Source organism: Heterodontus francisci, chromosome 10 (assembly GCF_036365525.1).
Source record: "Heterodontus francisci isolate sHetFra1 chromosome 10, sHetFra1.hap1, whole genome shotgun sequence".
NCBI classification, from domain to species: Eukaryota; Metazoa; Chordata; class Chondrichthyes; order Heterodontiformes; family Heterodontidae; genus Heterodontus; species Heterodontus francisci.
Genome location: NC_090380.1, coordinates 122293293 through 122320305, shown reverse-complemented (window position 1 = coordinate 122320305; position 27013 = coordinate 122293293). Strand labels below are relative to the sequence as shown.

The 27013-nt window shown below is 46.2% G+C and overlaps 1 protein-coding gene across 1 annotated transcript in view; it reads left to right on the top strand.

Moving 5' to 3' along the window:
* Positions 1 to 27013, top strand: part of pwp2h (PWP2 small subunit processome component) — a 72869-nt gene that overhangs the window by 7020 nt on the left and 38836 nt on the right. Inside the window, exons 4-14 of the mRNA XM_068040032.1 lie at positions 809 to 921; positions 1797 to 1891; positions 2026 to 2125; positions 2349 to 2492; positions 2853 to 2988; positions 3387 to 3592; positions 3942 to 4085; positions 4366 to 4436; positions 6515 to 6651; positions 8344 to 8492; positions 26630 to 26777. Coding sequence (XP_067896133.1) covers positions 809 to 921; positions 1797 to 1891; positions 2026 to 2125; positions 2349 to 2492; positions 2853 to 2988; positions 3387 to 3592; positions 3942 to 4085; positions 4366 to 4436; positions 6515 to 6651; positions 8344 to 8492; positions 26630 to 26777 — 1443 coding nt within the window. The remainder of the gene's footprint in view (positions 1 to 808; positions 922 to 1796; positions 1892 to 2025; positions 2126 to 2348; positions 2493 to 2852; positions 2989 to 3386; positions 3593 to 3941; positions 4086 to 4365; positions 4437 to 6514; positions 6652 to 8343; positions 8493 to 26629; positions 26778 to 27013) is intronic.

Here is a 27013-nt window from a genome sequence, read left to right as displayed (position 1 = left end):
ACCCCCGTTCTCCATCCACTTTCCATCACTCCCTCATCTCTCCAATCCTCTGAGATAGAGACTCCATTATACAAACATTCACACTTTGTCTTCAAAGAAAGTTTGCTCACAAATAGCAACAACTACAAAATAAGCCTTTAAACCAGTCAATAACTTTCTCCTATTTTATATCTATTGTGTTGATATTAAATGAGGATATAATTTGAACAAAGGCTACTTGCACAAGACTTTCCCTCCTCGTTTCCTTGTTCTTGTCGGGAGGATGTGGCAGAGAGGCCATTTTGAGACGTCCTCTCTCCGGGATTCTCTGACTGTTTCTCGAGGTTTTCTTGTGCCGATGCCCAGCTGAAAAAGCTGTTGTGCAAATCTCCAATCCTTTGTTTCTCTCATTGTAACCAAAGCAGGTCCAACAAGACCGAGCGGTTAGGCTGCCCTCAAACTACCTCGCCCTCAAACTACCTTGCCCTCAAACTGCCATGACATGAGTTACAATGCTTCAGGCATAGGCAGGGCATTATATTACCTATCACTATCTAACTACTACATTTAATTTTAAATTCGACTTCTTTCCGTGACCTCCCTGTGCTCCGATCTCTGCCAAATGGCCGGGCATCCCGTGATAGCCTGAAATTATCCACGTGACATTACCTGACGTAGTTTCCGTCTTTTGGGTGTGACCATGATTGACAAAATCGGACAATCTCAAACTAGCCTGCCCTCCCTCCCCTCGGGCCCTCCCTCCATGTTTCTCCTTCCCAGTGCCCTGGGTCCCGGTCACTCTGACTGACCATTTGTTTCTCCTTTCCAGTTCTCAAACCTGCTGGGGACAGTTTATCGCCATGGAAACCTGAACTTTTCCCCGGACGGGAACTCTGTCATCAGTCCAGTTGGAAATCGACTCTCAGTCTTTGATCTGAAGAAGTGAGTGTGCTGAGCTTAGCAACCATCTGAAAGCTGTGGGGATCCCATGGAGCAGCACGGGTCGGAGGGAAGGGAAACCGCGAGATCGGGATCAGTGACACCAAAACAAAGAATTTGCATTTCTTTAGCGCCTTTCACGATCTCGGTGTTTCAAAGCACTTTACAGCTAATGAAATACTTCATTGCGCCGGAAATGTGGCAGCCAATTTGCACAGCAGGATCCCACAAACAGCAATGGGCTAATGAACAGAGAGTCTGTTTATTGTTGGCTGAGGGGTACATTGATCCCTGGGATGCAATGGTTTCCCTTTGAGGAGAGATTGAGTAAATTGTGTCTTTATTCTGAGGGGTTTAGGAAAATGGAAGGTGATCTCATTGAAACATACAGGATTGAGGGGGCTTTGATGGTGTCTGCGCCCAGGGGGCTTTTTCCTGGCTGGAGAGTTTCCAAATAAGGGCTCAACCATTTAGGACAGAGATGCCGAGAGATGTGAATCTTCAGAATCCTATCCCTGAGTGGGTTGTGGATGCTCATTCATTGAGTATAGTCAGATGAAGATAATAGATCGTTGGATTCTAAGCTAATTTAGGATTATGGAGATGATGGCAGTGATTGAGCAGAGGTAAAGGCGGTGACTGCGGGGGTTGGGAAGGGGGGGGCGGTGACTGCGGGGGCCGGGGAGGGGGAGGCGGTGACTGCGGGGGTCGGGGAGGGGGAGGCGGTGACTGCGGGGGTCGGGGATGGGGAGGCGGTGACTGCGGGGGTCGGGGAGGGGAGGGGGTGCGGTGACTGTGGGGGTCGGGGAGAGGGGAGGTGGTGACTGCGGGGAGGACGGGTCTGCACCGTTCCCTGATCGTGTTCTGTTTTCTCTCAGCAACAAGTCAGAGACGTTGCCATTTGCTGCATGGCGAAACATCGTGTGTGTGGGGCAGTCTCCAAACGGCCATCTGGCCATCCTGGTCGATCAAGGTAGGTGGCTGCTGCATCCTTTCCCCCCCCCCCGCCCTCCACTACCCCCTCCCCCTCCCATCCTGCCCCCTGCCCATTTCCCCGGTGTATCATGTACTGGTGTGTAATACTGCTGTGTGTCTGTCTGTTTGTAGAGGGAGCTGCGTTGTTGGTCAGTCTGGTCAGTAAGTCTGTGCTGCATCACTTCCACTTCCACGCTCGGGTCCACGGTATCTGCTTCTCACCTGATGGCAGGTAAGTTACAACAATTCCCAGAGCCACACTGCTGTAAAGAGGTGTCTTCATTCACAGCTCCCCATCTCTAGAGGATGCTCCTAGCTCCATCCACAGCCTGTACTGTGTTAGACCATGTCACCCAGTGTGGTACTAAGCCCCACACATCCAGCAGGACATGCCCTAGTCTCTTGTGGTGCTCAGGTGCTCCCTTTAGTCTGATTTTGTCTTGTTGTTTTAACAGGAGGTTTGTCGTGACCAAGGACAATGTCGTCTTGATGTACCACGCTCCTGGTAAGACCCGAGAGTTTAATCCCTTCATTCTGGACAAAAGCTATTTTGGACCCTATGATGAGACGACGTGTATTGACTGGACCGATGATTCAAAGTAAGAATAACTTGCCCTTATAAGGTGCCTTTCACACCCTTGGTGTCTCACAGTGTTGCACAATGTATACAGTGTTGTAGGGCTGCATAGCAAACTCAATATTGATCAGATAATCTGTGTCATTGCTGCTGTCAGCCAGTGATCTCCTACTCAAGTCTCTAGTGGGGTTTGAACTCACAACCTCTGACTGAGAGAGGGGGAGTGCTCCCGTTCCACTGTTGGGTCATAGTGAACGATTTGGCCTGTTACCTTCTCAGAGTTCATGTTTCTTTTGAGCAGAGTGATGTCAGTTGGATGGTCAGAGTTGGGTATCTGCCAGGTTGAGAGATGTGTGCTGTGACCGTGTGTTGTGTGTCCCAGGTGTTTTGCGGTGGGCAGCAAGGACAGCAGTACCTGGGTGTTTGGAGCCGAGCGTTGGACCAACCTCATTTACTACTCGCTGGGGGGGCACAAAGATGCCATTGTCGCCTGCTTCTTTGAAGAGAAGAGTCTGGACGTAAGTAGCTGTGGATCCCATTCCCTCTGCCCACTCCCCGCCCCCCCCCCACCCCTCCGGTTTGGAACACAGACCCGCCCCCTTTCCCCCCCCACCACCCACAGAACACAGCCCCTTCTCTAGAACACAGGCCCCTCCACCCCCCCGCACCCCCCCCCCCCCCAAATAACATACTCCCCTCATGCACTCTGTTTCCCCCCCACCCCCACATCACTGCAGGAGTTATTGAGCCCAGCCAGGGGTGCCATAGCTGTCCTTAGTGCCCAGGGTTTGTGAGAGGGGCTGAAGTGTGACAGACGCTGCTAGAGTAGATGTCTGTCCAGTGACTGCTGCTGGCCGATGTGTGGGAGAGTTTACAGTGGAATGAGTAGTTATCATTGAGATGTTTCTCGCTGCAGATCTATACACTGAGTCAGGATGCGACCCTCTGCGTGTGGCAGTGTGATACAGAACCCGACGGTCTTCAACCCCGCCTCCCAAAGAGCAAGGCCAAGACAGACACTGATCAAAGTCCAGAATTAGGGCAGCAAACAGATGTGATTCATGGGAAAGTGGAATCGGAGCAGGAGAGGATTGGCAAAGTGAAATATTCACGTGTTGGAAAGTAAGAAATGATCCAGATATGCCGGGAGTTGTGTCTGTCTCTTTGACAATGTGTCTGTCTTTCTGTCTCACTCTGAATATGTCTCTGGTTCTCTCTCCCGTTGCTAGCAAAGTCTCTCTGTGTCGCTAGCTTTCTGTGTTGCTCACGTTCTCTGCGACTAGCTCGTGCATGTGCACACTCTCTCCCTCTCTTTTTCTTTCATTTTTTTCTCTCTCTCGCTTGTGTTCTCTTTCTCTCTGTCACTCACGCTCTTCGCACTCTGTGTCGCTCGCTGCCTATCTCTCTCTCTTGCTCTAGGTCTCTGTTTCTGATTCATGCCTCTGTATTTTCCAATCCTTTTTCTCCCAAGGTATTTCTTTAATAAAGAGAAGGAGTTCATTGATCTGACAGCTGCTGCCTTTCATAAGAAAACTCACCTGCTGGTCACTGGCTTTGCTTCCGGGATATTCCACCTTCATGAGCTGCCAGAATTCAACCTCATCCACTCACTCAGGTAAAATCCAAGGGTTGGGGGAGGGGGTAAACGGGGGGCATTAATTACCCTGGTGAGTCTGGGGTGGCTATAGTGGGAAAAATGTCCCTGCATTTAATTTACTGACCCCTCCATGAGTGAAATCTGTTGGAAGCAAGTCATCCAGCTTCACTGCTGTCTCGCTACTCATGGGGTTTGGGGGAGATTGGGGACCTGATCAGTTTCTGATAGAGGGGAAGTGAGTGAACATAGCTACAGCCTCCTGCAATGTGCCAGCTCCTGACTCCTGTTGTGTCTCTAGTATTTCAGACCAGAGGATCGAGTCCATTTCCATTAACATGTCCGGAGATTGGATTGCATTCGGGTGTCCAGGTGAGATTGTGTCTGTTACCTTCTGTCTGTGCTTCTCAGGTCAGTAATCGAACTGTTTAGGATGATTAAAGAAACAGAGGGTCGATCGAGAGAAACTATTTCCTCTGGTGGGAGAATCAGATCAAGGGGGCAGAACCTTAAAAATGAGAGCTGGGCATTTCGGGGATGATGTCAGGAAGCACTTCTTCACACAAAGGGGAGGGGAAATCTGGAACACTCTTCCCCCAAAAGCTGTGGGATGCTGAAGGTCAATTGAACATTTCAAAATGGAGATTAATAGATTTTTTATTAGGCAAAATTTGCGCGGAGCCCTGTAAGGAGATATTAGACCAGGCAACCGAAAGATTGGAGGTCGGTTTTAAGGAACAGCTGAAAGGTGAAAATATTTGGTGGCGGGGAGTGGGGGATTCCAGAATTTGGGGTCGAGGAAGCTGAGGGCATGGTCACTAATGGTTCATGAAAATTGAGGGCGGGCAATATTACAGAGATGGGAGTCGACAGTCTTAGTGACTGAAATGTAGCTCAGAATCAAATATGACAGTGTGGTTCATCCTCAGACAGTTGCTAGGGAGGAGGAGGAGGAGTCAGTGGCTAGAGAACAGAGTTTGTAACAGGGTCTGAAGGCAATAGGTTTGGTCTTCCCAATATTTAATTAGAGGCAATTTCTGCTCTTCCAGTACTGGATATCGGATAAACAGTCTGACAGTTTAGCCACAGTGGAGGAGTCGCGAGAGAGGTGGTGGTGGTCAGGTGGAGTTGAGTGTCATCAGCATACATGTTGCTGCCAAGGGGCAGCATGTAGATGAGAAATAGGAGGGGGCCAAGGATCGATCCTTGGGGGACACCAGAGGCAATGGTCTGGGAGCAGGAAGAGAAGCCATTGCAGATGATTCTCTGGCTCTGATTAGATAGATAAGAATGGAACCAGGTGAGAACAGTCCACCCAGCTGGACGGCAATGGAGAGGCATTGCAAGAGGGTGGTGTGGTCAATCATGTCAAAGGCTGCAGATAGGATGAGAAGGGTGAGGAGGAAAAGTTTGTCACAGTCTCACAGGATGTCATTTGTGACTTTAATAAGAGCTGTTTCGGACCTGTGGCAGGGCGGAAACCTGATTGGAGGCATTCAGACATGGATAGATAGAATGGGTTTAGGAGGTGGCAGTGTGTTCAAGGACTTTGGAATAGAAAGGGATAAAGGAGAACGATGAGAAGGGGGAGTTCAGGGATGTGGAGAAGGGGGAGTTCAGGGATGTGGCAGAGGGTGGAGAAGGGGGAGTTCAGGGATGTGGCAGAGGGTGGAGAAGGGGGAGTTCAGGGATGTGGCAGAGGGTGGAGAAGGGGGAGTTCAGGGATGTGGCAGAGGGTGGAGAAGGGGGAGTTCAGGGATGTGGCAGAGGGTGGAGAAGGGGGAGTTCAGGGATGTGGCAGAGGGTGGAGAAGGGGGTGTTCAGGGATGTGGCAGAGGGTGGAGAAGGGGGAGTTCAGGGATGTGGCAGAGGGTGGAGAAGGGGGAGTTCAGGGATGTGGCAGAGGGTGGAGAAGGGGGAGTTCAGGGATGTGGCAGAGGGTGGAGAAGGGGGAGTTCAGGGATGTGGCAGAGGGTGGAGAAGGGGGAGTTCAGGGATGTGGCAGAGGGTGGAGAAGGGGGAGTTCAGGGATGTGGCAGAGGGTGGAGAAGGGGGAGTTCAGGGATGTGGCAGAGGGTGGAGAAGGGGGAGTTCAGGGATGTGGCAGAGGGTGGAGAAGGGGGAGTTCAGGGATGTGGCAGAGGGTGGAGAAGGGGGAGTTCAGGGATGTGGCAGAGGGTGGAGAAGGGGGAGTTCAGGGATGTGGCAGAGGGTGGAGAAGGGGGAGTTCAGGGATGTGGCAGAGGGTGGAGAAGGGGGAGTTCAGGGATGTGGCAGAGGGTGGAGAAGGGGGAGTTCAGGGATGTGACTGGGTGCGGTTGAGATTTGAAATTACTTTGGGATTGATTTCTTAGGCTAATAGTTTATTGTTTTAACAATGATTTGTTTGCTGCTTTGTAACTGTCAGATCGAGGGTGTCACACTGGTGTGACATTTGTTGTGTGTTTCAGGTCTTGGACAGCTCTTGGTGTGGGAGTGGCAGAGTGAATCCTACGTGCTCAAACAGCAAGGGCACTTCAACAACATGGTCACACTGTCCTACTCCCCAGATGCTCAATACATCGTCACAGGGGGAGATGACGGGAAGGTGAGACCCCTACACAGTAATTCCCCTTTTCCATTCACTGACTTCTTGAAAGAGGAGCCAAGCTGTTTAATTCAAATCCAGCCTCGATGAGTGATTGGTTTGAACGATGTGCTTGTAGTTTCTTCCTGAGTTTACTGGACACTCACTCAAATCCTCCTGGTGCCTGTGTTTCTCAGGCTGTTGATCAGAGAGTGTGTTTGAAGTCATTGGGGACTAGTCTTGAAGCCAGGAAATCCCAAGGATGCTGAGGTAAAGGCTTGCTACCCGACCCAAACCCGATGGGACCTGACGACGTGTCGGGTTTGGGTCGGCTCGGGCCCATCTTCCGGATCCGGCTTTCGGGCTCGGATCGGGCCGGGTCGGCTCGGAGCGGGTCGGCTCGGATCGGGCCGGACACACACGCTAGTTGCTGCTGTTTAGTCTTGAAATTAAAAAACTTACCTGAGCTGGGAGACCAGGACCAAACGGAGTCTGCGCAGTGAGTGAGCGACGTCACTAGAACGTCATCACGCATGTGCTGCAGCTTCCTGGAGCTTTCCAGTCAGAAGGTAAATCAAGGGATGGTTGGCTCGGGCTCGGGGCGAAAATGGAGGGACCCGGGTCGGGTCGGGCTCGGGTCCGCTGTGGATCGGTCGGGTTCTTTTCCTGACCTGAGCAGACCTTTAAGCTGAGGTGCTGCTGGCTTAGGTTTGCATTCACGGCTGCTCTGCACACACTCAGATAATTAACTCTAAGTATTGCAGATTCCGTACGTTGTTCTTCACTTATTCCTGTCCTGTTTATAACTTTGTCAGTTAATGGCAATGTCAACAATGTGAGTAGGTGGGATTGAGGGATATGGGGAGAAGGTGGGATTGAGGGATATGGGGAGAAGGTGGGATTGAGGGATATGGGGAGAAGGTGGGATTGAGGGATATGGGGAGAAGGTGGGATTGAGGGATATGGGGAGAAGGTGGGATTGAGGGATATGGGGAGAAGGTGGGATTGAGGGATATGGGGAGAAGGTGGGATTGAGGGATATGGGGAGAAGGTGGGATTGAGGGATATGGGGAGAAGGTGGGATTGAGGGATATGGGGAGAAGGTGGGATTGAGGGATATGGGGAGAAGGTGGGATTGAGGGATATGGGGAGAAGGTGGGATTGAGGGATATGGGGAGAAGGTGGGATTGAGGGATATGGGGAGAAGGTGGGATTGAGGGATATGGGGAGAAGGTGGGATTGAGGGATATGGGGAGAAGGTGGGATTGAGGGATATGGGGAGAAGGTGGGATTGAGGGATATGGGGAGAAGGTGGGATTGAGGGATATGGGGAGAAGGTGGGATTGAGGGATATGGGGAGAAGGTGGGATTGAGGGATATGGGGAGAAGGTGGGATTGAGGGATATGGGGAGAAGGTGGGATTGAGGGATATGGGGAGAAGGTGGGATTGAGGGATATGGGGAGAAGGTGGGATTGAGGGATATGGGGAGAAGGTGGGATTGAGGGATATGGGGAGAAGGTGGATAGGTGGGATTGAGGGATATGGGGGGAAAAGTGGGTAAGTGGTCTTTGAAAAGGCGTTTGTTCGCCTTGTGGTTATTGTTGCTGTTCGAGTCTCTGGTCCAATGACTGGTCCCCCGGGGTTAGAATGCTGTTGGTCAGCTACGTTCCCCTTGACTAACCCATGCTCTTTGCTTTCTCTCCTTTCATCAGGTGAAGGTTTGGAACACGAGCACTGGTTTCTGCATCGTGACATTTACAGAACACACAAGCAACATTACTGCAGTTACCTTCAACGCCACTGGTTTTGTGGTGCTCAGTGCCTCCCTGGATGGAACAGTCCGAGCGTTTGACCTTCACAGGTGAGTCATCGGGTTTGGCTCAGCCTCAACACTGTTCATTTTGTGCATCCCAGGCATCTGGTTGATGTCAGCTCCACTTGCGGCTCCTCAGATACTGAAGCAGTCTGTGTCCATATGCAGCGAGACCTGGACAATATCTAGGTTTAAGGATAAGTGGCAAGTGACCTTCGTGCCACACAAGTGCTAGGCAATGACCATCTCAAATGAGAGAATCTAACCATCTCCCCATGACTTTCGACTGCATTACAATCACTGACTACCCCACTACTAACATCCTGGGGGTTACCATTGAACGAAACGGAACTGGAGTAGCCATATAAATACTGTGGCTACAAGAACAGCTCAGAGGCTAGGAATCCTGCGGCGAGTAACTCACCTCCTGACTTCCCAAAGCCTGTCCACCATCTACAAGGCACAAGTCAGGAGTGTGATGGAATACTCTCCATTGGCCTGGATGGGTGCAGTTCCAACAACACTCAAGAAGCTCGACACCATCCAGGACGAAGCAGCCTGCTTGATTGGCACCCCATCTACAAACATTCACTCCCTCCACCACCGACGCACAGTGGCAGCAGTGTGTACCATCTACAAGATGCACTGCAGCAACCCACCAAGGCTCCTTAGACAGCATCTAGAAACATAGAAAATTTACAGCACAGGAGGAGGGCATTTGGCTCATAGTGTCAGTGTAGATTGAAAAAGCTACTCTGCTTAATCCCACTTTCCAGCTCTCCAGTCTGTAGCCCTGTAGGTTGCGGCACTTCAAGTGCTTAAGTATTTTTTAAATGTGCTGCAGGTTTCTGTCTCTACCACCCTTTCAGGCAAAATACTGAGAAGGGTAGAGGAAGTGAGGGACCTTGGAGTGAATGTCCACAGATCCCTGAAGGTAGCAGAACAGGTCGATAAGGTGGTCTGAATACAAGAACAGGGTGGTTATACTGGAACTGTATAACTCATTGGTTAGGCCACAACTTGAGTACTGTGTATAGTTCTGGTCACCTCATTACAGAAAGGATGTAATTGCACTAGAGAGGGTACAGAGGAGATTTACAAGGATGTTGCCAGGAATGGAAAAATGCAGCTATGCGGAAAGATTGAATAGACTGGGATTGTTCTCCTTGGAACAGAGAAGGCTGAGGGGAGATCTGGTTGAAATGTATAAAATTTTGAGGGGCCTGGATCGAGTGGAGGTGAAGGGTCTATTCACCTTAGCAGAGAGGTCAGTGAAGAGGGGGCATAGATTTAAAGTGATTGGTAGAAAAATTGGAGGGGAGATGAGGAAAAACTTTTCACTCAGAGGGTGGTGGGGGGTCTGGAACTCACTGCCTGAAAGGGTAGTTGAGGCAGAGACCCTCAACTCATTCAAAAGGAGTCTGGATATGCACCTCAAGTGCTGTAAACTGCAGGACTACGGAGCAAATGCTGGAAGGTGGGATTAGAATAGGTGGATCGTTTTTCATCTGGCACAGACACGATGGGCCAAGTGGCCATTTTTTGTGCCTTAAACTTTCTATGATGCTATGAATCACTTCACATTTCTCTGCATTGAACTTCATCTGCCACTTGTCTGCCCAGACAACTTGTCTGTCTTTTTGAAGTTCTACACCATCCTCCTCACAGTTCACAATGCTTCCAAGTTTCATATCATTTGCAAACTTTGAAATTGTGCCATGTACACCAAGGTTTAGGTCATTAATATACGTCAGGAAAACAAGGATCCCAACACCGATCCCTGGGGAACTGCACTACAACTGCACCAAGTATAAGTTAATAAGTCAGAATTAAGTTTAAATTATTGATGTTAACTAATGTGTTATGTTGGGAAAACTGGAATTTCATTAGTGGCCACAATGAACTTCCAAGCTATCATCTCAAGGTATGAAGGAGTCTTTCATTCTGGATAAACATCCATTAACTAAAGGCCGGCTCGGGTCTGCAAATGAAACCCGACCAGAGTCTGACAGAACCACATCTGACCCCAAGCCCGAACCGGCCCGAGTCCTTCCATTTTTCCCCGCACCTGACCCGACCATCAGTTAACCTGCCTTCCGTTTTGTTGCTGATCTGCACAAGCTTAAAATAACTAACAAAACCACCTTTCTAGTCCAAAAATTACATTATCATTGGAGCCACTTACTTGAGGTTGTGATCGAGCCAACCCGAGCCCGAATGCCGTACCCGGAAGTGCGACACGACACGTGTTGTCGGGTTCGGGTCGGGTAGCCGGCCTTTACCATTAACCACTACTCTCTCTTTCCTGTCACTCAGTCAATTTCATATCCATGTTGTTACCGTCTCATGTGGCCCTAGAAACTATCGTCACCTGTTTTTAAAAAAAAAGACACACAAAGAATCCGTTGTGGCTCTCCCCCCCCCCCCCCCCCCCCCCCACCCGAGCCTAATGAGTAAGTTTGTCCAATTATATCTGTCAATTTAGAAATTTAAAATTCAATAATGTCCAGTATATATTTTTACACTCAATACAAAGGTTGTTTGGTGAATTAAATGAAAAAAGCAACAGCTGCAGCAGGTTTAATTTCTTGGCTTGTCTCCAAGGGGGCGGAGTACATCATTCCCAGATGCGTCGCTTTACGTAATTAAAAAAAAAAAAATTTCCCAGTTGAGAAAGAAGTAAAGTCCACTTTAAACTTTTTTTTTTCCCAATTCTGTTTTGGTATCCCTAGGGTTTGAATACAACAAAAATCATTAGTAACATTAGGCTGTTCGTGCCTCAGATACTGCCCATGGCTTGTTGATGCCTTCACCCCCAACCCCGTCGCCCCACCACCACCCCCCCCCCCACCTCCCTGAACCTCAGAGTGGAGTCCTGGGAGGATGTGAGAATTTGCTTTCTCCCAAGATTGGTGGTTTTCCTTGACCTGCTTCAATTGATGGTTGAGTTAAATTGGGGGCACTTTTCCTCCTATTTCCCAGAATTTCCTTGTGGGGAGAGATTCCTAACTGGCACAATCTTGGGGACAGAGTTGGATCCATTTCTGCCCAGCCCACACCACACATCTGATATCAGTGACTATTGTTCGAGTTTTAATTTTGCAGCAGTTTTCTCACTGACTGAGTGTCGACTGTGTGCTGATGGGGCAGTCAGTCTCAGAAAGGGTTGGGTAGTCTAGTGGTTATGTTACTGGAATCATTGGCTGGAGTAACAATCCGGAGAACATGAATTCAAATCCCACCATGAGAATTTGAATTCAGTTTAGGGAAGGAAAGCTGTCCTTAACCGGCATGGCCTATATGTGACTCCAGTCCCATACCATCACGACTGGCCCTCATGTATCACCACTTCTCCAGACAGTTGCCTGAAGAGGTGGTAGAGGCAGGAACCCTCACAACATTTAAGAAGTATTTAGATGAACACTTGAAACGTCATAGCATACAAGGCTACGGGCCAAGTGCTGAAAAATGGGATTAGAATAGTTAGGTGCTTGATGGCCGGCACAGACACGATGGGCCGAAGGGCCTGTTTCTGTGCTGTATAACTCTATAACTTCAAAGGAAATCATCTCCACCAGGGAAGACAGCATTTTAGATTAAACTCCAATTGTTTCCAATCTTTTTAACATCTTTTGTAAGAGGTTTGTAACCCAAGCATTTTTTGATACAACCAGAATGATTCTAGATTCTAAATTCTAATTCACAGCAATCAACATTTAAAATTCCAAACTGCCAATGTTATATGAGTAAGCCTTATATCCAGAATGAAAGACTCCTTCATACCTTGAGATGATAGCTTGGAAGTTCATTGTGGCCATTAATGAAATTCCAGTTTTCCCAACATAACACATTAGTTAACATCAATAATTTAAACGTAATTCTGACTTATTAACTTATACTTAGTAATTGCACACAGAACAGAATAGCGCAGAACAGAACTGCTTTTTTTAAAGGAAAGGTAAATTAAGTCATTTTTCTTGTTCTTCAGGCGCCTTTTCAAATGACTAATAAAACCAAAAAAACTAAAGTTATTCAACATTCTTACAACAAAGGATGTAACACCAGCTTCTAAACTTTAAACAGACAGAATCTTTCCCATATCATCTTTATTTATCCTTTCCCTCCCTTACACCATTCTCTAGTTCCTGACTTTTGCTATGTAAAAACAGCCAGTAAGACATGCCTTTAATTTACAAGAAATGTTGGAATCACTCAGCAGGTCAGGCAGCATCTGTGGAGAGAGAAGCAGAGTTAACGTTTCAGGTCAGTGACCCTTCATCAGAACTGACAAAATAAATTTAAATAACATGTTACACCAGCATCTTGAATTTAAAATATAATTCAATTTCTACATCCCATTTCTGGGTGCACAATCTTAAATTGAAATGAACAGACTCAACAATCACATTCAAACTTTCTTAATTCCAAACAACTTAGAAATATTGATTTCTGTAATGCATTATGATTCAAAGTACCAAAAATCTGTTAAATTCCAAGCCCGAGGAACACACAGGTTCAACTAGTTCACAACCAAAACATGACTCCGAAATAATAGAACAAGTAACAGACTCATGCTTTCAACATGAAAGTCAAATAACAAAGGGTTAGTGACCATTAGCTCCACAGAACACAAGCTACACAGATGCGAACATTCATTCTTCGAAGTATTACGGAATCGTTACAGTGCAGTAGGAGGCCATTCAGCCCATCGTGTCCGCACTGGCTCTCTGAAAGAGCAATTCCCTCTGTTCCATTCCCTCACCTTCTCCCCATAACCCTGCACATTCTTCCTTTTCATATAACTGTCTAATTCTCTTTTGAATGCTTCAATTGAACCTGCCTCCACCACGTTCTCAGGCAGTGCATTCCAGACCTTAACCACTCGCTGCGTGAAAAAGTTTTTCCTCATGTCACTTTTGCTTTTCTTACAAATACTTTAAATCTTTGCCCTCTCGTTCTCGGTCCTTTCGTGAGTGGGAACAATTTCTCTCTATCGACTCTGTCCGAACCCCTCACCATTTTGAATACCTCTATCAAATCACCTCTTAGCCTTCTCTTCTCCAAGGAAAACAGTCCCAACTTCTCCAGTCTATCTTCATAACTGAAATTCCTCATCCCTGGAACCATTCTCGTGAATCTTTTCTGTACTCTCTCCAATGCCTTCACGTCTTTCCTAAAGTGCAACTCCCAGAACTGGACGCAATATTCCAGCTGAGGCCGAACTAGTGTCTTATACAAGTTCAACATAACTTCCTTGCTCTTGTACTCTAGGCCCCTATTAATAAAGCCCAGGATACTGTATGCTTTATTAACCACTCTCTCAACCTGTCCTGCCACCTTCAAAGACTTATGCACATATACACCCAGTTCCCTCTGCTCCTGCACCCCCTTTAGAATTGTACCCTTTATTCTATATTGTCTCTCCATGTTCTTCTTACCAAAATGTATCACTTCACATTTCTCTGCATTGAACTTCATCTGCCACCTGTCTGCCCATTCCACCAACTTGTCTATGTCCTTGTGAAGTTCTACACTTTCCTCCTCACAGTTCACAATACTTCCAAGTTTCATATCATCTGCAAACTTTGAAATTGTGCCCTGTACACCAAAATCTAGGTCATTAATATATATCAGGAAAAGCAAGGGTTCCAACACTCATCCCTGGGGAACTTCACTACAAACCTTCCTCCAGCCCGAAAAACATCCATTAACCACTACTCTGTTTCCTGTCACTCAGCCAATTCCGTATCCATGTTGCTACTGTCTCTTTAATTCCATGAGATATAACTTTACTCACAAGTCTGTTGTGTGGCACTGTATCAAACACCTTTTGAAAGTCCATGTACACCACATCAACAGCATTGCCCTCATCAACCCTCTCTGTTACCACCTCAAAAAACTCCAGCAAGTTAGTTGAACATGATTTTCCCTCAAGAAATCCATGCTGACTTTCCTTAATTAACTCCCATTTGTCCATGTGACTATTGATTTTGTCCCGAATTATTTTTTCTAGAAGTTTTCCCACCACCGAAGTTAAACTGACTGGCCTGTAGTTGCTGGGCTTATCTTTATAACCTTTTTTTGAACAAGGGTGTAACGTTTGCAATTCTCCAGTCCTCTGGCACCATCCCGAGTCTAAGTAAGACTGAAAAATTATGGCCAGTGCCTCTGCAATTTCCATCCTCACTTCCCTCAGTATCCTTGGATGCATCTCATCCGGCCCTGGTGCTTTATCCACTTAAAGTACAGACAGCCTATCTAATACTTTATTAATTTGAAACCCCTCGTGTCTGACTTATCTCCTCTTTCAACATTGACTGGGTTGCATCTTCTTCATTGGTAAAGACAGATGCAAAGTATTCATTTAAATACCTCAGCTATGCCCTCTGCCTCCATGTGTAAATCCCCTTTCTGATCCCTAATCGGCCCCACTCCTCCTTTTACCTCCCTTTTACTATTTATATGCCTATAGAAAACTTTGGGATTTTCTTTAATGCTAGCTGCCAGTCTCTTTTCATGCTCTCTCTTTACTTCTCTTATTTGCTTTTTCACTTCTCCTCTGGACCTTCTATATTCAGCCTGGTTCTCAATAGTACTTTCTATCTGGCATCTGTCATAAGCACACTTTTTCTTCTTTATCTTAATCTCTACCTCTTTTGTCATCCAGGAAGCTTTGGATTTGTTTGCCTTACTTTTCCCTTTCAAGGGAACATACCTTGACTGTGCCCGAACTATCTCTTCTTTGAAGGTAGCCCATTGTTCATTTACCAGTTTCCCTGCCAGTTTTTGACTCCAATTTATTCGCCCCAGCTTCATTCTTATCCCATTGAAGTTAGTCTTCTCCAAGTTAATTATTCTTACCTTGGATTGCTCTTTGTCCTTTTCCATAGTCAGCCTCAACCTTATGATACAATGATCACTATCCCGTAAATGCTCTCCTACTGATACTTGATCCACTTGGCCCACCTCATTCCCAAGAACCAGGTCCAGCAGTGCCCCCTTTCTCATTGGACAAGAAGCATACTGTTGTAGAAAGTTTTCCTGAACACACTCTAGGAACTCTTGCCCCTCACTGCCCTTTACACTACTATTATCCCAGTCTATGTTTGGAAAATTAAAGTCCCCCCATTATAACTACCCTATAATTTTTGCACTTGTCTGTAATTTCCTTGCAAAAGTGTTCCTCCATGTCCTTCCCACTAGCTGGTGGCCGATAGACAACACCAAGCAATGTAACTGCACCTTTTTTGTTCCTTAGCTCTAGCCAAATTGATTCTATCCTCGACCCATCTGGGACATCCTTTTTCTCCAGCAGTGCAATGCTCTCCTTAATCAATACTGCCACCCCTCCCTCTTTTTTTCCCTTTCCTGTCTTACCTGAACACTTCGTATCCAGGAATATTTAACACCCAGTCCTGCCCTTCTTTGAGCCAGGTCTCTGTTATAGCCACAACATCATATTTCCACATGTCAATCTGTGCCTGTACCTCACCAGTCTTATTAACCACACTCTGTGCATTCACATACATGCACATTAACCCTGATTCAGACTTTATTACTTTCTCCCTTACTCTAACCCCACCTAATAACTTCTTATTCCCTACTCTTGTGCTATCTATCTCACCCAGTATTCTGTGCTTCTTGGTATTCCTCTCTGACATTTGCTCCTGATTCCCACACCCCAGACAAGTTACCAGTTTTGCTTCCCTCCAATCTGAGCTCCCTCTCAGGTTCCCATCCCCCTGACAATTTAGTTTAAACCCTCCCCAACAGCACTGGCAAATCTCCCTGCGAGGATATTAGACCCAGTCCTGCTAAGATACAACCCGTCCATCTTGTGCAGATCCCACGTGCCCCAGAACTGGTCCCAATGTCTCAAATATCTGATGCCCTCCCTCCACACCAGTTCTCCAGCCACCTGTTCAATCGATCAACCCTCCTATTCCTATGCTTACTTGCACATGGGAAGCTTCCAACATTCAAACAAAAGACACAGTAATTTGCTTGGGGGAGAGTTACCCGGACACTGTTTCAGGAGACATTCACACCCCTTAGATTAATTACATCCAATCTGGATCATGGTCAGGGACAGGAGGGTGTGACTGTGAGTGAGGCAGGTATGGGGATCCAGAATTTAGCTTTGGAGGAGCCTCAGCCAGTGCCCTTATCCAATAGGGACGAGGTTCTTGCTCCCGGTGTGGACGAGGGCACAGACTGCAGGGAGGATGAGCGAACTAACCACAGCACCGTGGTTCAGAGTGGGGGCCATTCCAGTGGGGGGAGAAAAGAGAAATGTAGTTGTAATAGGAGGTAGCATAGTTAGGGGAGTAGATACTGTTCTCTGCAGCAAAGATAGAGAGTCCCGAAGGCTGTGATGCCTACCTGGTGCCAAGGTTAAGAACATCTCTTCTGGGCTGGAGAGGAACTTGGAGTGGGAGGGAAAGGATCCAGTTGTCATGGTCCACGTAGGTACCAATGACATAGATCGGACTAGGAAAGAGGTTCTGCTAAGGAGCTTGGGGCTAAATTAAAAAGTAGAACCACAAAGGTAATAATCTCCAGATTACTACCTGAGCCATGTGCAAATTGGCATTGGATAAATAGGATTAGAGAGGCAAATGTGTGGCTGAAAGATTGGTGTGGGAGAAATGGGTTCCGATTCATGGGACACTGGCACCAGTACTGGGGAAAGAGAGAGCTGTTCCATTGGGATGGGCTTCACTTGAACCATGCTGGGACCAGTGTCCTGGCGAATCGTATAACTAGGGTTGTATATAAGGCTTCAAATAGTGGCGGGGGAGGGTTTAATTGAAGGAAAGTTTAAAAAGTCGAATAGTAATGAGAGCAGAGGTGCAGGATAGTGAAGGGGCATACATTAATCAGACAGTGACAGGAAGGGACAGAGAATACAAACATAAGAGTACAGCAGAAATCAGAACCAGAGTAGATAGATAATGGTAAAAAGTCAAAGCTTAAGGCTCTTTATCTGAATGCACGTAGCATTTGTAACAAGATCGATGAACTGACGGCACAGATAGAAATAAATGAATATGATTTGATAGCTATCACTGAGATGTGGTTGCAGGATGACCAGGACTGGAATCTCAATGTTCAAGGATATTCGACGTTTTGGAAGAATAGGCAGAAAGGAAAAGGAGGTGGGGTAGCTTTGTTATTAAAGGAAGGGATCAGTGCAGTTGTGAGTAATAATATAGGTGTAATAGATCGTGATGTAGAATCAGTTTGGGTGGAAATAAGGAATAGCAAAGGGAAAGAAATCTCAAGTGGGAGCGGTCTATAGGCCCCCGAAGAGTAGCCTCTCTGACAGACAAAATATTAATCAGGAATAATGGAGGCATGTAAGAAGAGCACTGCAATTATCATGGGTGATTTTAATCTGCATATAGACTGGACAAATCAAATTGACAAGGGTAACATGGAAGACGAATTTGTACAGTGCCTCGGGGATTGTTACTTAGAGCAATACGTTGCAGAACCTACCTGGGAACAGGCTATTTTAGATTTGGTAATGTGTAATGAGGTAGGATTAATAAGAGATTAAGGAGTTAAGGATTCTCTAGGGGGAAGCGATCATAACATGGGAGAATTTCAAATTCAGTTTGAGGGTGAGCAACTCGGGTCTCAAACCAGTGTCTTCAACTTAAACAAGGGCAATTACAGAGGTATGAAGAAAGAGTTGTTTAAAGCTGGCTGGAAAAATAGACTACAGGGAAAGTCAGTAGATGAGCAGTGGCAGACTTTTAAGAAGATATTTCATAACACTGAGCAAACATTTATTCCAGTCAGAAGGAAGGACTCGATGAGAACGATGAACCACCCGTGGATAACAAAGGAAGTTAAGGAGAGTATCAAATCAAAAACAAAGGCGTACAAAACGGTGAAAATGAGTGGTAGGCCAGAGGATTGGGAAGTTTTTAGAAACCAGCAGCAGATGACTAAAAATCTAATAAAGAGGGAGAAAATTGATTGAGAGTAAATTGGCAAGAAATATAAAAACAAACAGTAAGAGCTTCTCCGGGTATATTAAAAGGAAGAGAGTAGCTAAAGTAAGTGTGGGACCCTTAGAGGATGAGACTAGGGAATTAATAACAGGGAACAGGGAAATGGCAGATAATTTAAACCAATATTTTGCATCGGTCTTCACGTTGGAGGACACTATAAATATCCCAACAATAATAGATGAGCAAGATGTAAATAGGAGAGAGGAACTTGTAACAATCTCTATCACGAGGGAAAAGGTGCTGGACAAACTGATGGGACTAAAGGCAGACAAGTCGCCAGGACCTGATGGCCTGTATCCAAGGGTTTTAAAAGAAGTGGCTGCAGAGATAATGGAGGCATTGGTCGTAATATACCAAACTCACTGGATTCCGGTAGGGTACCAGCGGATTGGAAAACCGCTAATGTGACACCCCTATTCAAGAAAGGAGGGAGACAGAAAGCAGGAAACTATAGACCAGTCAGCTTAACATCAGTCATTGGGAAAATGCTAGAGTCCATTATTAAGGAAGAAGTAGCAGGACATTTAGAAAAACATAATGCAATCAAACAGAGTCAACATGGTTTTATGAAAGGGAAATCATGTTTGACAAATTTGTTAGAATTCTTTGAGGATATAACAAACAGAGTGGGTAAAAGGGAACCGGTAGATGTAGTGTATTTGGATTTCCAGAAGGCTTTCGGTAAAGAACAAAGAACAGTACAGCACAGGAACAGGCCATTTGGCCCTCCAAGCCTGCGCCGATCTTGATGCCTGCCAAAACTAACACCTTCTGCACTTCCGGGGTCCGTATCCCTCTATTCCCTTCCTATTCATATATTTGTCAAGATGTCTCTTAAACGTCGCTATCGTATCTGCTTCCACCACCTCCCCCGGCAGCAAGTTCCAGGCACTCACCACCCTCTGTGTAAAGAACTTGCCTCGCACATCCCCTCTAAACTTTGCCCCTCGCACCTTAAACCTATGTCCCCTAGTAACTGACTCTTCCACCCTGGGAAAAAGTTTCTGACTATCCACTCTGTCCATGCCGCTCATAACTTTGTAAACCTCTATCATGTCACCCCTCCACCTCCGTCGTTCCAGTGAAAACAATCCGAGTTTTTCCAACCTCTCCTCATAGCTAATGCCCTCCAGACCAGGCAACATCCTGGTAAACCTCCTCTATACCCTCTCCAAAGCCTCCACGTCCTTCTGGTAGTGTGGCGACCAGAATTGCACACAATATTCTAAGTGTGGCCTAACTAAGGTTCTGTACAGCTGCAGCATGACTTGCCAATTCTTATACTCTATGCCCTGACCGATGAAGGCAAGCATGCCGTATAAAAGATTATTGCACAGAATAAGAGTTCAGGGTATTGGGGGTAATGTGTTGGCATGGATTGAGGATTGGTTAACACACAGAAGGCAGAGAGTCGGGATTAATGGGTCTTTTTCAGGTTGGAAAGCTGTATCTAGTGGGGTGCCACAAGGATCGGTCCTAGGGCCTCAGCTATTTACTATCTATATTAATGACTTAGAGGAAGGGACAGAGTGTAGTGTATCCAAATTTGCTGACAATACAAAAATAGGTGGGAAGGCATGTTGTGATGAGGACACAAAGAATCTGCAAAGGGATATAGATAGGTTAAGTGAGTGGGCAAAAACTTGGCAGATGGAGTTCAATTTGGGAAAGTGTGAGGTCATCCACTTTGGTTGGAAGAATAAAAAGGCAGATTATTATTTAGATGGAGAAAGACTATAAAATACTGCAGTACAGAGGGATCTGGGTGTTCTTGTACAAGAAACACAAAAGGTTAGCATGCAGGTGCAGCAAGTAATTAGGAAGGCAAATGGAATTTTGGCCTTTATTGCCAAATTGGGTTAGAGTTTAAAAATAGGGAAGTCTTGTTACAACTGTACAGGGTGTTGGTGAGGCCACACCTGGAGTACTGTGTATAGTTTTGGTCCCCGTATTTAAGGAAGGATATACTAGCATTGGAGGCAGTTCAGAAAAGGTTCACTGGGCTGATTCCTGGGATGAAGGGGTTGTCTTATCAAGAACGACTAAACAGGTGAGGCCTTTATTCATTGGAGTTTAGAAGAATGAGAGATGATCTAATGGAAACATATAAGATTCTGAGGGGGCTTGACAGGGTAGATGTTGAGAAGATATTTCCAATAGTGGGGGAATCTCGAACTGGGGGACATAGTTACAAATAAGGGGGCACACATTTAAAACTGAGATGCGAAGGAATTTCTTCTCTGAGGATGGTGAATCTCTGGAATTCTCTACCTCAGAGAGTTGTGGAGGAGGTAGATAGATTTTTGAAATCTCGGGGAGTCGAGGGTTATGCGGAGCAGGCCCAAAAGAGGAGTTGAGGCCTGGGACAGATCAGCCATGATCTTATTGAATGGTGGGGCAGGCTTGAGGGGCTGAATGGCCTAATCCTGCTCTGATTTCTTATGTTCTTATTCACTTTAAATTTCACTAAAAGCATCTTGTTTAAGTTATCCCTCTTTCCTCAATCTGATACCTCACACTTTCCCACTCCAGCTCTCCCCAACCTACATTTACACCATTGTCCTTGTTGGAGACCAGGACAGTACCTCCCACAGTTACTGCAGACACAGTTGCTGGCTGTCTCCCTAATCTTCTCTGCAGTTACAAATCTCTTTTTAAACACTCATTCTGCTCATCCTGTTGTTTCAACTGACTTTTATTTTCCTGAATATCAGCCATGACTGTGCCAGCGTTCAGGTTAGAGACAGCGTTCAGGTTAGAGACAGCGTTCAGGTTAGAGACAGCGTTCAGGTTAGAGACAGCGTTCAGGTTAGAGACAGCGTTCAGGTTAGAGACAGCGTTCAGGTTAGAGACAGCGTTCAGGTTAGAGACAGCGTTCAGGTTAGAGACAGCGTTCAGGTTAGAGACAGGCTGCTGCTGTGACAGAGAGGTCGTACGCTTGTGGCACAGCTCCAAATCTCAAACCTGCTGCTCTGCAGCTCACCCTCTTTATAAAGGAAACCCGACCCCAGTCCGAATGCTGGAGCCAAAGCCCAACATGACCTGGCCCGAGCCCAACACGTGTCGGGGTTGGGTCAGGTAGCTGGCCTGGACATCAGTACATGGGTAAAGGCCTGCTACCCGAACCGATGACGTGTCGGGGTCGGGTCGGACTTCAGGGTCCGGCATTCAGGCTCGCTCGGGTTTCCTTTGCAGACTTTTACCTCTTTATCTTTCTGAGTAGCAGTCTGTTGGATCCGCTGAGTGCTGTAAGCCAGAAGGTTTTTTGCCTTCTTTATCTTTAACATCTGGCCTATCTTATCTTGAATGAACTCTATAGCTTCCTTGTATTTCTGCTCCAAGACCCGTTTAACATCTTTCGACAACATGACTTTATTATTCTCTTTACGTATTCTCGTATAAGTACCTTTGGATCACTGGATCCTTTCAGGTCTCCACACTTCCCGAAAGGTTTTCCCTCCCAAGATGCGTGTTGGCTGGTCTCGCAAACTTGCGATCCTTCCTTTCTCCCAAAAAGCATTCACAATGTGCTAAGTCCCATCTGGGTTACCAGATTGTAAGATTTGATAAAATAGGGGTGTTTTATAACTCTTTCTAAGGTGGGAACAGACTTGGCAGTACAAAGTTTGTTATGAATCGACTTTATTTTTATTTTTTATTTTTATTTATTTTGTTTAGAGATACAGTACTGAAAGGGGCCCTTCGGCCCACCGAGTCTGTGCCGACCATCAACCACCCATTTGTACTAATCCTACACTAATCCCATATTCCTACCACATCCTCACCTGTCCCTATATTCCCCTACCACCTACCTATACTAGGGGCAATTTATAATGGCCAATTTACTTACCAACCTGCAAGTCTTTGGCTGTGGAAGGAAACCGGAGCACCCGGAGGAAACCCACGCAGACACAGGGAGAACTTGCAAACTCCACACAGGCAGTACCCAGAATTGAACCCGGGTCGCTGGAGCTGTGAGGCTGCGGTGCTAACCACTGCGCCACTGTGCCACCCTTTATTGAGATAAAGGTGAAGATAAGTTTAAGTTTTCAGATAAACCATTGTCACAAGCTCAGGCAGTGATTCACAGTATAACACCGATACTACCCGTATTCGAGACTGGAAGGCAGAGCGCACGATTCTCTCTCTCGTAGCTTTTGGTCTTCAGGTTTTTGGTTGGTCTCTCTTTTGTCTCGTTTGAAAATTCTCTGCTACACAGTGTCAGAGACTGTCTGCTGTCAAGGCCCTTGTACTGCAAGTAAGCATTTTAAAACTTGACATAATCTCCCAGAATCCCTCTACCTTGATATCTTGTCTATACTGTGCCCTATTTCCTAACTTTTTCCACTTTATACTACAAAGGAGGGTTCTAATAAAGCTAAATGTTAGGTTATGATAAGTTAGTTAGTTTATAATAGCTGGATTTTACCAATTAGTTTTCTGGTTAGTAACTTTTTAGTAACTTAATAATCTTACACGTTTTTACTAAAACTCCCTTTTACAAATCCGTGCTGTTTTCCTTAATTAACTCAAACCTCTCCAAGTGTCTTTGATTTTTTTTTTCTTGATTATTGTTTCTAAAACCTTACCCATCACTGATGTTAAACTAACTGTCCTGCAGTTACTAGGACTGTTCTTACTTTCTTGAATAAGGGTATCACACTCTCCAATCCTCTGGTACCTTCCCCGTATCCAGGGAAGATTGGACGATTATGCCAAGCCCTGCCGCTCTCCCAATCCCCACTTCATTTAACAACCTGGGATGCAAGCCATCCGGACCAGGTGACTTATCTACCCTCAGCATAGCCAGACTTTTTAGTACCTCCCTCCTCTCTATTTTATCCTATCCATTGGCTGTACCCTCTCCGCTTCTATCGCTATTTTGTCAGATTCCTCTTCCTTAGTGAACACTGATTCAAAGTAGTCATTAAGTATATTAGCCTTGCTCTGCGCCTCTCAGCATATATTACCCCCTTTGTCCCTAATGGGCCCCAGTCCACCTCTTTCTACCCGCTTTCTATTTACATGCTGGTAGAAGATCTTTGGGTTCCCTTTTCTGTTGACTGTCATTCTATTCTCATTCTCTCTTTGCCAGTCTTATTTTCCTCTTCAATTCCCCTCTCAACTTATTGTATATAGCCTGGTTCTCACTTGAAGAATTCACCTGACATTCATCATACACCTTTTTTTGTTCCATCATAATCTCTATCTCCCTTGTCATCCAAGGAGTCCTGTTTTTTTGTTCCCTTTCCTTTTGTCCTTTTTGGAATGTTCCTAGCCTGTACCTGAAGCATCTCTTTGGTAAAGATAACCCATTGTTCCGATACAGCTCTTCCTGTCAGTCTTTGGTTCCATTCTACCCTGGCTAGATCCCTTGTCATCACGGTGAAATTAACCCTCTTCCAATCTAGACATTCTACCTTATTTCATTCCTTTTCTGCATTACTAGTCTAAACTTTGATACAATGATCACTCTTACCCAAGTGCTCCCCCCCTCCCCCACAGACACTTGGTCCACTCGGCCCACCTCCATTTCCCAGCACTAGATCCAGCAATGCCTCCTTTCCAGTTGGGCTGAGAACAAACTGATCAAGGAAGTTCTCCTGAATACATTTTAGAAATTCCTCCCCATCTTTCCCTTTACTCTAGAATTACCCCAATACATATTTGGGTAAATAAAGTCCCCCAATATCACTACTCTGTAGTTCTTGCACATCTCTGTAATTTCCCTAGTGAAGGCTCACTAGATTGGTCCCTGGGATGAGGGGGTTGTCCAGTGATGAGAGGCTGAGTAAATTGAGTTGATACTTGAGTTTAGAAGAATGAGAGGTGATCTCATTGAAACATACAGATTCTGAAGGGACTTGACAGGGTTGACACTGAGAGGTTGTCTCCCCTGGCTGGGGAATCGAAAACAAGGGGGAATAATCTCAGGATAAGGGGCTGAATCATTTAAGACTGAGATGAGGAGAAATTTCTTCACCGATAGGGTTGTGAATCTTTGGAATTCTCTACTCCAGAAGGTTGGGGATGCTCCATCATTGAATACATTGAAGGCTGAGATAGACTTTTGATCTCTCGGAATCGAGGGTTATGGCGAGCGGGCGGGAAAGTGGATTTGAAGCAGGAGATCAGCCATGATCATATTGAATGGAGCAGACTCGACGGGCTGTATGGTCTACTCCTTCAAATTCTTGTGTTTTCATGTCCCAAGGAGCTTCACAGGAGCATTGGGGGTTATAGAGTTCTCAAGCACCTATCGATTCTAATCCCATTTTCCAGCACTTGGCCCGTAGCCTTGTATGCTATGGCATTTCAGGTGCACATCTAAATACTTGTTAAATGTTGTGAGGGTTCCTGTCTCTACCACCTCTTCAGGCAGTGTGTTCCAGATTCCAACCACCCTCTGGGTGAAAAAAGTTTTCCTCAAATCCCCTCTAAACCTCCTGCCCCTTACCTTAAATCTATGCCCCCTGGTTATTTACCCCTCCGTTAAGGGAAAATGTTTCTTCCTATCTAACCTATCAATGCCCCTCATAATTTTGTACACCTCAATCATGTCCCCCCTCAGCCTTCTCTGCTCTAAGGAAAACAACCCTAGCCTTTTCAGTCTCTCTTCATAGCTGAAATGCTCCAGCCCAGGCAACATCCTGGTGAATCTCCTCTGCACCCTCTCCAGTGCAATCACATCCTTCCTATAGTGTGGTGCCCAGAACTGTACACAGTACTCCAGCTGTGACCTAACCAGCATTTTATACAGCTCCCTCATAACCTCCCTGCTCTTATATTCTATGCCTTGGCTAATAAAGGCAAGTATCCCATATGCCTTCCTAACCACCTTATCTACCTGTGCTGCTGCCTTCAGTGATCTATGGACAAGTACACCAAGGTCCCTCTGACCCTCTGTACTTCCTGGGGTCCTACCATCCATTGTATATTCCCTTGCCTTGTTAGTCCTCCCAAAATGCATCACCTCACACTTCTCAGGATTAAATTCCATTTGCCACTGCTCCGCCCATCTTACCAGCCCACCTGTATCGTCCTGTAATCTAAGGCTTTCCTCCTCACTATTTACGACACCACCAATTTTCGTGTCATCTGCGAACTTACTGATCATACCTCCTATATTCATGTCTAAATCATTAATGGACACTGCAAACAGCAAGGGTCCCAGCACCGATCCCTGTGGTACACCATTGGTCACAGGCCTCCACTTGCGAAAACAACCCTCGACCATCACCCTCTGCCTTCTGCCACTAAGCCAAAATTGCCCTGGATCCCATGGGCTTTTACCTTCTTAACCAATCTCCCATGCGGGACCTTATCAAAAGTCTTACTGAAGTCCATGTAGACTACATCAACTGCTTTACCCTCATCTACACATCTAGTCACCTCCTCGAAAAATTCAATCAAGTTAGCTAGACACGATCTCTCCCTGACAGAGCCATGCTGACTATCCCTGATTAATCTCTGCCTCTCCAAGTGGAGATTAATCCTGTCCCTCAGTAATTTTCCCAATAGTTTCCCAACCTCTGATGTTAGACTCACCGGCCTGTAATTACCTGGTTTATCCCTGCTGCCCTTCTTGAATAATGGTACCATATTCACTGTCCTCCAGTCCTCTGGCACCTCTCCTGTGGCCAGAGAGGATTTAAAAATTTGTGTCAGAGCCCCTGCTATCTCCTCCCTTGCCTCACATAACAGCCTGGGATACATCTCATCTGGGCCTGGGGATTTATCCATTTTTTAGCCCGCTAAAACCGCTAATACTTCCTCCCTTTCAATGCTAATATGTTCAAGTATATCACAATCCCCCTCCCTGATCTCTACACCTACATCTTCCTTCTCCATAGTGAACACCGATAAAAAGTAATCATTTAAAACCTCACCTACGTCCTCCGGCTCCACACACAGATTGCCACTTTGGTCCCTAATGGGCCCTACTCTTTCCCTGGTCATCCTCCTGCCCTTAATATACTTATAAAACGCCTTGGGATTTTTCTTTATCTTGCCCGCCAGTGTTTTTCATGCCCCCTCTTCGCTCTCCTAATTACTTTTTAAATTAACCCTCTCCACTCTCTATACTCCTCTAGTGCCTCCGCTGTTTTCAGCAGTCTGTTAATTTCAGCTGCGAAACAAACTTCCCCTTTATGTCTTTCTCAGATATCGGAATTTCCGCACATTCACATCCCCACGACCTACTCAATTCTTCTGCTTGGCCGTGGATTCTAGTGGCGAGATTGTGTGTGCTGGTTCACAGGATTCCTTCGAAGTATTCGTGTGGTCAATGCAAACTGGCCGCTTGCTTGATGTAAGTATTGAATTGATTGCTCATTGCCATGTGACCACATACATTCCGGTCTCTGCACGTAGAAATGCAGTGAGACTCCAGTGCCGGCATACCCGGCAGCAAGACTCTGGTGCCGGCGTACCCGGTGGTGAGACTCTGGTGCTGGCGTGCCTGGCGTTCCTTCCTACTCGCTGGGAATCAGGGAAAACTCTCTGCTGGCTGGAGTCATACCTAGCGCAAAGGAAGATGGTTGTGGT